Source organism: Coloeus monedula (genome assembly GCF_965178545.1).
Source record: "Coloeus monedula genome assembly, chromosome: 7".
Lineage (NCBI taxonomy): Eukaryota > Metazoa > Chordata > Aves > Passeriformes > Corvidae > Coloeus > Coloeus monedula.
The window spans coordinates 21,196,272-21,208,564 of NC_138787.1; the positions used below are offsets into that span (position 1 = coordinate 21,196,272).

At 38.9% G+C, this 12,293-nt stretch overlaps 1 protein-coding gene across 1 annotated transcript in view; it reads right to left on the reverse strand.

Moving 5' to 3' along the window:
• CERS6 (ceramide synthase 6) overlaps positions 1 to 12,293 on the reverse strand; it is a gene marked incomplete at both ends in the record, with an annotated part of 106,500 nt that overhangs the window by 69,982 nt on the left and 24,225 nt on the right. Inside the window, one exon of the mRNA XM_082285057.1 lies at positions 208 to 313. Within this exon, the coding sequence (XP_082141183.1) occupies positions 208 to 313 (106 nt within the window). The remainder of the gene's footprint in view (positions 1 to 207; positions 314 to 12,293) is intronic.

Genomic DNA, 12,293 nt, shown 5'->3' on the forward strand with positions numbered 1-12,293 from the left:
TTTTTGATTGAAAGCTTACAGGAGACGTTACAAAGGGATACACAACTGGTCAAGTTGGCATACTAATGACATCCCCAATATTTGCATTTCTGATTTTAGGTGTAAAAAGGCAGCACTGCATTTATCTGTTAGCTTTGCTTTGTTCAGACATAGTTTACAGTGCCACATCCCACTTCATAAGGTAAATATTTTAGTTAGACACTCTACCTTTGTAATAGCTGTGAAAACCTTTTCCAGGATAGCATTAGGTTGAGCTTTCTGTGGTCCATTGGCTTGGACTTTAAGGCCTAAGGCACATGGTTTAGCAATGAACCTGTGAGAAACAGAAAAATGAAAGAAGAAAACAGGTGAAATCCTTCAGTTATTTACTTCATTACTGTTATCAATCAGTGACATGTGGGAAATGAGCAAACACTATAACCTGCCAACAAAAACAATACTTAGTTTAACAGCTCAAAAGCAAGCTTATATAGGCAATTACATCGCGAAGTAAGTAACATCATTTTGAAGGGTGAAAGGAACTCCGCAGAACACATGAAACAGCGGATTTCCTTTCATATTGTGAAGAAAGAGATTAGAACAAAAGCATGAGAGGAATGCCTCCTAGAGAAGCACCAACTAATGAAAAGAGCAGGGCAGCTTGTAGAGATGAGAAGCATCTAATATTATCCTCCAAACACAGCTGTTTTTGTAAATCAGTTTCCAAAGTAGCTACTGCCTCAGGACTCCTTTGGCACAATGGAATTTCAGAATCCTGAAAGGCAGCAAGCACTTAAGCTGCCCAGTCAATACAATTTTCTAAAAGCATAAAATTTACATGGTACAGAGACACAAGCAATGCTCTGCACTCCAAACTCTTCCGCGAAAATAGGAGGCCATCTCAAATCCTAACACCAATCCATAAATTCTCTGATACATTTTAGGGTTGTATTGCATAGTTTACATTACGTTACTCAAAGACCACTACTCTACTCATGAAAAATTAAATTATTTGTGACTATGAGCCCAAATCTGGAATTCCCATGAAAGCTACAAACTATGTATAGGTATCACATTCATATATGAACACTATGAACTTCTGCCATCTTTGAACTATAAAACTTGATTTGACTTAAAAGGCTTCTGTTTCCTAAAACTTCATTTGTCAACAAGGACCAAAACAACACTTGGTACTTAAGTAGTTCCACATTTATCCAGCTGAATGACCACAAGCTATTAAAAATCACTGAATTCCAACCTGCACACAAGCCCCATTATAAGCACTGTTATGAGCTACAACTGCTGTTTCTGCCATTTTTAAGACAGCACAGCTAATTAAAGGGAATTAATTCCTAGGCAATGTTACAGTGGTTACAGCAATAGCATTTGGTAAAGAAAGATGGGTGATGCCAGACCACCTTGTTGTCCTAGAGAAAACTTCTTGATACACTGACACTATTCCCTTATGAAAGGCAATTCTACAGCCCGAAATAATGTTGATGACAGTTTGAGAGTGAGAAGACAAATATCCAAAAAGACATGCAATGTATCAATGATCTTACTATTTGTTCCTAGCGTGTTACAGAAGAAAAAACCCCATACATTCTGCAAAAGTTTGGTGGCAATCTAAATTGATTGCAGATTGCAACCATCACACTATCTCTATAGCGTCACCTCAATTAAAGGCACTGCATCAGGTGTAAGTCCCCTGGTTTAGAGTTAAGACATTTGACGAAACAAATTTCACTGCTAAGCTCAAGAAGGCAGTCCAGTCTTCTGCTAATGAAAGAGAAGCATGTAAGCTTTGTGCATGTTAGATTTAAACACAGTATAATTGAGCCACACTGGAAAGTTGTACATTAGTTAAAGTATAAGCTGACAAAAGAAGTGAGAATTGTATTCTTTAGTTCAACACAGACATAACCAAACCAGTGCGGGCCATCGCTGTTAGCTGATAACCAAAAATATAAATGAAGAAGCCAACAGAGTTTGATTTCAGAAGTTTACTTTACAACTCTAAGGAGTTCTAAAACACTTCATCATGTAACAGCGGGGCTCAGAATATTAGCATCTATGTCCTTCTTTTGTATCAAAGAGCTGAAAAACACCCAGAAATTCAAGTCTTCATTATTAAAGACAATTTAAAGACAATAAAAACAATTTCCTGAAGAGCAAGCAATAAAGCCAGACAAGAGTCAATCCTTAAGGAGACAATAAAGGCGATGTCAATCAGTGTAAAAGCTAATTTTACAAAGCAATAAAAGGAAACATTTAAAAGTAGAGGAGCAGAGGAATGCCGTAGGCAGAGTGAAAACAAAAGAAAGAGAAGACAACTGCAGCAGCAGCAGTTTCATGCATTCACGGAGGAACCCAGGCTCAGCCTCGACCATCAACAGCAAGATCAAGAAACAGTCATAAAATAAACCCAAAAATCAAAATAAAAATTGTTTCAGATGGATTTTCTGTGCACTTGTTAAGTCAGTCTCCTCTGAAGTAACACATGATTTGGGAGTTTTGTGTTTATTTGGAAGGTATGGGGTTTTTTTGTTGGGGGGGGGTGTTTGTATTGGTGGGGGGTTTGTTTGTTTGCTTGGGGTTTTTGCTGTTGTTTTGTTTGGTTACTATTTTAATAAAATACATCTTTCAACTTCTGTTTTGCTTTTCTCCTTCTCCTTCTCCTGCGTGAAGGATTGTGATAGCCATAGTATAACTCCAACAGAAAGGCAGTTCCCTAAACATGCTAATTTAAAAGAAAAAAAACCAGATAAAAAGTCCCAGTTAGAAAAAAAAAATCAACAAGAAGCAATTCCAACAAGTTTCATGCTGAGCCGATCCTCATTTAAATCTAAGCAAACCATCTGGGTTTGCTTAAATTACATTCTTAAAATTACGTGCCATGTTAATGAACAGCCTAGATAAATCCAGAACAAAGCACAGCCCCAGTGTTCCTTTTTTTAAAAAAATTGTAATATTGATGTTATAGTCATTACCTAAAACAAAACACATTTTCTAAACACAAACCTGAGCTTTTCTGCCTTTGCTGCTTATGTTTTTCACATGCATGGGAGCAATGGGCATGTGACTTCAAGCAGAGCTGGTCCACAAGGACAGCAAAGAACAGCCAGGACATGTACAGGGTACACAGCTGCAAGACACAGGATTATCTTGGCCAGCTATGTCTGCGATGAAGGGACAGGGAAAGCTAAAAAAACCCCACGAAGGTCCTACTAGGATACTCAAGAGAAACAAAGTAGTTTTAAGCAAAACATTTTATATACCTGCAATACTGAGCAGGTTTGACCACTGATTCAAGTATGTATGAGCCAAGCCTTGTCCACGTGATTACTTCTGGTGAAACTTGAAAAATACGAGGTGTTTTTTATTTTTCATTTAAAAATGTAATCAATTCAAGCTATGCTTTACAGTATAAGAATTATTTTTCAAGGCTACAATAAAATTTTAAAGTAGAATTCATTTAGTAGGATCACAAATGTCACACTAGGTGTCAAAAAAAAAACTTCATTAACATGCTATTTTTCTGTAATAATTTAAATTGATTCATAAGTAAAAAAACAGAATTAATGTTTGATACATGTACAAACTATGAGTGTTTTGCCAAATGCTGCATTTCTTGAAAGCACTATTCATTTTTTCCATTTCTGCTAACACTGTGGTATTCAATTCCCTAAACAGTCTTAGTGAAACCCATGGGACTCTTTATTGCATGAGGTACTGCAATTAAGAGGGAGTAACTATTGCGAAAGAGTAAGGAGAGCAGAATTGAGTATATTGCCAGCTTTTCTCATTAAAACATGGAAATCTGAACAAACACCACACTAAAATCTCTTTTTCAATGGATTTCAGTACTGCTGAATTGAAAGCTGCTATTTGACTACACAGAAATTAAAGGACAAACACATTTTTGCTGAATGCAGTCCCATCTATTCTGGATCTGGAAATGAAAGACTAACACAAACAAGGGAATTAAAATCAGAATGCAAGAACCTTTTAAAAGGCAGGTTCCTCATTCACAGCTGAAAGCCACATTTCAAAACCAAACCAAACCAAAAAGCCCACAATCAGGCGGTTCAGATAAGGTGGGTTACTGCAGAGCACTGGTGTGGAAAGCACTGAGCCTTTGCAGGCCCACACAGCCCAGCGTGTGCCCGAAGGCCATATCTGAGTGCCCCGTACCCCCTCAAAGCAGGCGCTGCTCGGCATTTTCGATCCTGTCCTTCTCAATTCACTTATTTACAACAGTGAGGCCTCCTACTCCAGCCCAAACTCAGAGATCAGGTTTTCTCTAGAAGGGGGTCAGAAAACCCTTTGCAAAATGATCCCCCACCTCCTCCAGGATATAAAAAGAAACATCATTTTCACCACAAGTATATCGATTTAATCAAGTACCATTTGGGGTTTCCCCAGGCAGGTGCAGTACTTCGTGAGGGAAACAATCCCACCTGACCACCAACACTGGGGAAAACAAACCCCCATCCTTTCAGAATTAATTTGAAATGTTACCCCTCACAATCCCTGGAGGATGATGTTCATTTGCACTTGCAAAGTCTGCGTTAAATAAGTAGGATTTTTTAAGTATCACATGAAGGATGAGAAAAAAAGTAAAATCAACTTTTTCTTTTTTTTTTTTCTTACTACAGATCAAACAGCCCTACTTGTAACATGTAATCTTTGCCCTGCATCTGGCCAGACACAGATAGTGAGTCTTAGTCATCTGGGGCGCTGGGAATGTGCCTGTAGGGCCCTCTGATAGCATGTGAATGTAGTGTTTTCACACCAGCAGGACATCTGCCATTTTTGCCCTTTAGCAAATTCATGTCTGACAGTTTCTCAGCAGCTCTGAAGATATTTATACCACCACAGAGCCCACAGCAGGTAATTAGGGATTACGGGCTTGGGATTTTTTAAACAGCCTAAAAAGTCTGCAAGAATTAACAAGGCTTTCCAAAGAGGGCCAAAAAAACCCAACCAAACAAACAAAAATTAAGCTAACAGGGCTAATCTTAATAGTCCTAGAACAAATAGTAGATAATCAGGGCTGTCACTTCAGTATACCTATCCCAGCACTGGTTTTGGCTTTATGTTTCCCAACAACTTACGCTACAGAAGACCCAATGGGATACAATGTCTGTAGCACAAGCAGGGGTCTTAATGCACGTAATCTCATCCAAAACGTATGTACACAGGAAAGTTAACTTCACTGACTATGAATTATTCATGTAATTCACACTCTTTATAACATATGGGGAGACACAATGAAAATAATGGCTTCTTCTAAACCATCAATTTAAGAAACACCAGTCTTCAAATAATTGACAGTCTTAGGTAAGTGATATATGTTAACCAATTATTTTTGCAAAAGGATAAGATTATCCATTCAACAGAACCTAAATCAAAACAAGGGTGATTGATACAAAGGAAAAAGGGTGTTTTACACTTCTGCACTTAAAACGGGCATATCTAAAATAAGTTACCATCAGAGGGAAGGATCTGCAAGAGTCTTACCAGGTCTCAAACTCAGCAATAACTGGCAAAGTAAGTTTAGATTTTTTTTTTTCCATTTAGGTACATTATATCGCACAACTTAGTAAACCCTTTTTTTTATCCTTGCAGTATTTTAAGCACAGAAAGTTTCTTCCCTCACTTAAGCAACTTTATTTTGTGACTGACTTTAATACAGAAGCCCACTCAGAAATTTTCATTAGTGCAAGTAAGAAAAGCTAAGCCAGTAGATATTTCACACTTTCCTAAAAAATCTTGGTTAATCACAGCTTAAATCAGTCCCTTTTGTCACTCATTTTTATCAAAAGTAGGTCACATTATGGACCAACAGACATGACTAATGGCCTGTTATTACATACCAGCCATCCCCTAACTAAATCCATTTTCTGAGAAGATAACTCAGCATGGCACAAAGGATCTGCACAAAATCTCCCTGGAGACCGCTCCTACATGACTTCTGCTAACAGATAAAAAATACCATGAAGCAAACAGGCAGGACCTTGGCTATGAAGTCCTCATGTAACCCAAGAATATGCAGTTCTGTTTTAGCCCTTCATGTCCACAAAAAAATTTGAGTTAATTGCTTGTCAATGCACGATGAGAGTTGCGTCTCCTTTTCGTGTGCTGAGTACATGTGGAGTAATTTGAGAAAACTGTGGTGAATGTTAAAATGTGCAGCGCATCTCTGAGTCATCCCAAGTATAACTAGGTGATCTCTAGAGGTCCCATCCAACATCAATCATTCTGTGATAACAAAATCTAGTTAAATGGTAGGCTCCGATTGCATACATACAGTATCTCTGTGAAACTGCTAAAAACTCTCGCTCAGACACTGGCATAGTTCAAGTGGAGCTTGCATAAAAGGCTGCTCATGTTGCTAACACCAGACAGCTGTGAGCTCAAAAAAAAAAAAACCTAACAAGCAAACTATTCCTTGCCAATCAAGGACGTTCATAAAACCTCATAGTTTCCTATCAGTATATCTGTACAAATATCAGGGAAGGCAGTTAAACCAACAAAAATTGGTCTCTGTGCTGACGATGTACACAAATCTGTTTTGAAGAGTCTGGCTCCTTTTTTGAAAGAGCGATGCAGAGCAAATTTTCCCCGCTCATCTACTTTATGCTCACTAAACACAGATTTTTGCAGGGATTTATGATTACAATTGTCTAACTTGTTGGACATTGCTTGCTGGTTTTAAACAGAAACAGTCTAAATTTGCTCTAAGGATGAGTAAAAGCAGAAGAGGCTTGTTTCTGAGCAGATGCTCAACCAATTTACTGCCATAAAACTCAAAAACAATTACTGAATTTGTTTTGTTATTTCGGTATAGCTGACCTACTTAACTCAGAAGTTACTCGTATTAGCAATAATTAAAATAAAACAAACAAAACCCCCCACAAACCCCATAAAAATCTTAATAGTCCTAGGACAAATAGTAGATAATCAGGGCTGTCACTTCAGTATACCTATCCCAGAACTGGTTTTGGCTTTATGTTTCCCAACAACTTACGCTACAGAAGACCCAATGGGATACAATGTCTGTAGCACAAGCAGGGGTCTTAATGCACGTAATCTCATCCAAAATGTATGTACACAAGAAAGTTAACTTCACTGAAATTTTTTGGATGTCCTGAGAAATGGGTCAAAACTCCCACAGTTAAACCTTTTCAAAGGAAAGAACCTGTCTGTCCAAGCAAAAAGCCAAGCACACAACTCCGTATGTCAGCAAGAGCCTTCTCCTGCCAAGCATCCCAAGCAGCACCTCAGAGGGCAGTGGCAAGGACAGCACAGAGCCAACCCTTCCAGGGGGACCTATTCCCAACCCTCCTGAAATGACTTCAGAAAAGCACGCGTACACATCTGCCTTTCATCTGAGACGTTCAGTGCTTTTCCTTCTCTTCCCATAGAGATGCATTCGCTGTTATTCCCACTCCAGCATCATCATCCCAGACCTCACATTAAATTATACAAACTAAACACTATATGGTACAATCCACATGTGTTTCCAAAAAACAACAGCTAAGCAGCTTGCAAGAGAATTCAGCTTATAAAATTAGTGAGGTTTTGTCTTTCTTTGTCTCAAATTATTAGACAGCAGTCATACTCACTGGACAGGAAAAAAAAAAAAAAAAAGCAGAAAAATCACTGCTTTGGAGTTTGTTTTTTTTTTTTCCTGAGATTTTAAAAGCTTTTTGTTAGTTTTGACCCAACAGACCCTTCTAACAAGCAGACATGTCTTTGACCTCAGCATTTCTACAAAGTATTCTAAGTTTCATTAGAAGGCTTAAAAAAACCAACCACAAAAGCAACCAACCAGTAAAAAACTCAAAAAAAAACCCCAAACAAACAAACAACCCTCCAAAACCAACCAAACAAAAAAAAACCCACCAAAACCAACAACAATCACCCATATCCTGCTACTTCTTAAACACAGAGCTGGGAACCTCTTTGAAGAAGAGGTTGACTTGAAAAAGAAGATTTGAAATCTTTCCTAACAAAGGGTATTGCTCATCTTTCCTAACAAAATTCAAATTACGTGTCAGGCTGGCAGTAGAAAATTCATCTATTCCAATACTTGGACCTCACAGAGCAGACAGGGCTGGCAGAGGCCAGTGGAACTGATGGTCTGGAATGAGAAACTGCTCATCTATAAAAAGAAGTGCAATGCAATACTTTACTGAGTGCAGGTGTGTGCTAGGATCTAGCATGGGCAGGGTCCTAGAAGGCAGAGGAGGCAGAGGTGGCAGAAGCCAACTCACTGCTGCACATGGGCTCTGTCAGGTTTGCTCCATGGGCCAGATGGACCTGCCAGCTGCACTCAAGTACTGCCACAGCCCCTGAAATGCTACAGCACCACTCCCACGCATTTTTCAGCCTTTTAACAGAAATTATTCTTTCCTGTAATATATTGAAGATGGATATAGAAGGCAGGCTAAAGAAAAGCCCTACACCTGTAACACTTGATTCAATAGGAATTCTGACATTTACACATATTAGCTGTATAAAACCACTCCATTGCTGCTTCCAAGAGCAATGCTTTATCTTTGAAAAGGTTTACATAATTTTGCATCTGGAAAACAGAGTGCCCTATAAATTCACATATTGTCTTAGCAAAAAAGCATTCAGCATCAAGTGTTTTCTTGCCATGCAAGTGAGATTTGGTTTTACACAGATCAACTTCAGGGAAGAAAATCTGGTCACAGTAATCTGCATCAGGGCAATAAGACTCAAGAACTTCCTCCCAGAAGTATTTTCACATAATAGAAAGTTTTACTTTATCCAACAGTCTACGAAAGGTAGCTGTGTAAAAAACCAGATTTGGTATCTGTATTTCAGCTTTCAGACTTACTGATTAGTACAGCGTAAACACACATAATTTTAAGTAAATAAAACAAATTATCCTTATCATTCAACAGCAGTGTTAGGAAATGCTTTGTCCTAACAGAGTTATTCTTAAGAAACACAACTGATATGACTGACCCATACCTTTCTTTCAATCACCGTAAAACTGTTTAATCTTCGCAGTGGATTTCTCACATTTATATTATCCTGCCTTTTTGACTGAACATACACATCTCCTCATGGTGCAAAGTTAAAAATACTCCCATTTTCCTGAGATTTTGATCAATAACAAAAACCATGACCAGTAGTGTGTTTGGCTTGAGCTACCTTTGCATACTTGCTAGCTCCCATCACAAGCTGCAAGCCAGACCCCACTGATCACAGACTCGGTACCAGACCCTGTTCACACACCCTGCTAAACCTTTTTGCCCCACTGAGTTGGAAAATCTATTTAACCCTTTCTCCAGGTTAGTTCATAACAGGACTAACTCACTGCAGAGGGTGTTCAGCCACCAATATGGGACCACCCCACCCCAGACTCTACCAGTTGCTTTTCCAGTCAACATGTTACTACAAAAATGGGGCACAAATAAGGCCAGCACTTGACAAACAGAAGTAGTCTTGTTTTCCAAATATGGAAGCAATTTTTTTAAAAAGAATATGTGCATAAAGTTATAAGCATTTCAGTTTCTCCTTAAACTCTTAAGACTGAAGTCAGGAGGAACTACATGCTTCAGAATAGCAACAAGCACTACACAAATGTAGACGAAGGTCACAAATAAATATTTTTTCAGCCAGCTGTCTAATGCTTTCTTTCTTCGTAATCCCTAAAAATAAAGTTTAGTCACTCTGTAACTTTCCAAGCATGGTCAGGCAGAGGGAGAAGGAACAGAAGGGGAGATACTCTCCAGTCCCCCCACCTCTCACACATTATGCCTTCTCTCAGCTGCCCTCCTCCAGAATCACCAAGGCTGTAGAATGTCTGGACAATACAATTCTGAATGTATCACTGTCACCCTTTTTGCACTAAAATCAGGACACACAAGTCAAGGTCAATGGTAAAATTCAGTCTCCAAAACTGTAGCCCACTGCTAAAGGTCAGTAAAGACAAAAATATTCTCCCAACTTCTAGAAAGTTGTGGCTTAGGGACTTTCTAGACCAAAAAAGGCATCTTTGCACATAGCAGTCCCCAAAGAGCTGACAGTCCCTCCCCAAGCTGCACTAGTAGCTCACTGAGCCTGTGAAAATTTTCCAGTCTGTGGCAGAGCTCCCTGGTGTAAATTCAGACTCTGTAAGGATAGAACCATCCCACTTCATTTTGAACTCATTACTGGCCAGTTTCATTTTTGCTTCTTTATTTCTTCCACTGGGTAAAAATGAACAGTCAATCCCAAAGCATCCTTTGTCACTCCTGACACTATAGATTTCCTACCCGTCTCTGCCACCTTCTAGAATACAGAGCTGACATGTCCCTTCATTTCAGCAAGTGGGGGACAACCAAAGCAAAAAACCAACCATAAAACACCTACATATGAAAAGACACATGGTCCAAATGGGGTTCAACACTGAACAGGGAAAAGGGCAGGAAGACAGCACAGAAAGAAACGAAATCTGACAATTTTTAAATCACAGTAGGTTACCCGAATACAATGATACTGTTCTAATCCTCCAGGCCCTGCAGCATTACTTTATCTTTTACCTTGGTCACATCTTTACCATGTGAGCAAAAAAATTTTTAAATTGTGAGCAATACCTGTGTCTACAGTCAAGGTATGCCATCCACTGGCCTCTTGACATGTACACATACTTTTAGTGCAGTTCTCCTTCATCTACCAAAGCAAATTTCAAGGTGCAAAAGAAGCAGCAGTTACCCGCCACTTGGGCAGACCCAAAGGTTGCTAAGTGACTTATAAAAACTGTCTAAAGAAGCAAAAGTCTCAGCAATCATTTTGATAAATAACATAGCTCTGCCCACTAGAAAGTCAGTGCTACTCCTCCAGGTTCCTCCATGGTAGTTCTCAGCCTGATCAGCACATGGTAACTTGTCTCATCAACGTCCTCTTAAATTCTAATGTATTTGCCTTATTCTGATCTATTTACTACCAGAAGGCCAAATAATGAAATATGTTGTTAAAAATCCCTAGCAATCACTAACAACGAACAGTCTATCTGATATTATTACTAAAGACCTTATCAAGTAACAGAATAGAACTTGAAGAGTTCAGCAGCACCTTCCTGGAAAATACTAAAAGGCATCTGAAATGTTGGGAAATTATATGGCTCACCAAGGACAGAAACTCATTAAGTTATATCAGGTTAGAAAACATTTTTTGAAAGCAGAGACGAGAAATGATGCTTTATAGTCAATGGGACATTTAAAAAAATAATTTAAGTCCTTAAAATATTTCAGTGCTTGAGGGGCACAAGGATTCTACCTCATGCCCTGCTCCATGGATTGTGCAACCAGGCCCTGAGCAAAGGCAGGTGCTGCAAGAAAGGTAAAGCCCAAACCTCTGTCTGTCTGCTCCAAGTGTGCATTTGTGTCTGAGCCAATGACCCAGCCTGCTTGCATGACTTGTAGGCATGCTCTGCTCCTGAACATTGTCATCACACTACCCAGGAGTGGCAACAACTTCATGTCTTGAAAGGACACACCATAAAGTATTCAAATATTTGTAAGCTTTGTCTTTGTCCTCTTGTGAGTTCAGCTTCTGTACTGAACTCACAGCTGATGGGCTGCCACGGCATATGACAGAGAGAATTTCAATATGTGCCTCAATCTTACGGGCAAACCACTACCTCTGGTGCAAATTCTATTTCTCCCTACCTAAGGAGGTAGGACATGTTTCAGGAACCTCCCTGCTCTGAGTAGAGTTTTCACACTAAATCTTCATTCTGTTCCCTTTGAAGAGGGAATAGGTCATGGATACCTCACTGCAGGATGGTTGTACTTCTTGAAATAGGGATGGTTGGTTTGGCTTGGAGGTTAAGCTTTGATTCCAAGAGCTAGGTCACAAAATCATCAAACCTTTTTCAGGAGCTTCAAGAGGAACCAATTTTCATTCTGGCTGGCAGGTATTAATCACAAAGAATTATCACAGTGGTACTCATTCACTGTATTTCATATATGAACACATATATAAGGTACACTGAAAAAAGCATACGTATATAAAGCATATGTAATGGCATATATTTTATATATTTGTGTATGTGTACATTTTATACATTTGTATGTATATACAATCAAACTTCACCATAGTATCTGACTACTCAAATACAAGAATTAGAGTCATATTTCTTTCCAGACACTTTACAAAAACTCAGAACAAAATCCAGTTCCTCATTGGTACAAAAATCTGGTTCCTCAGTTTATTTCTAATTAGCTACCAATACAAAAAGATAAGAGATACATGTAGATATTCAGGAAACCTATTCCTAAAGAAGCATG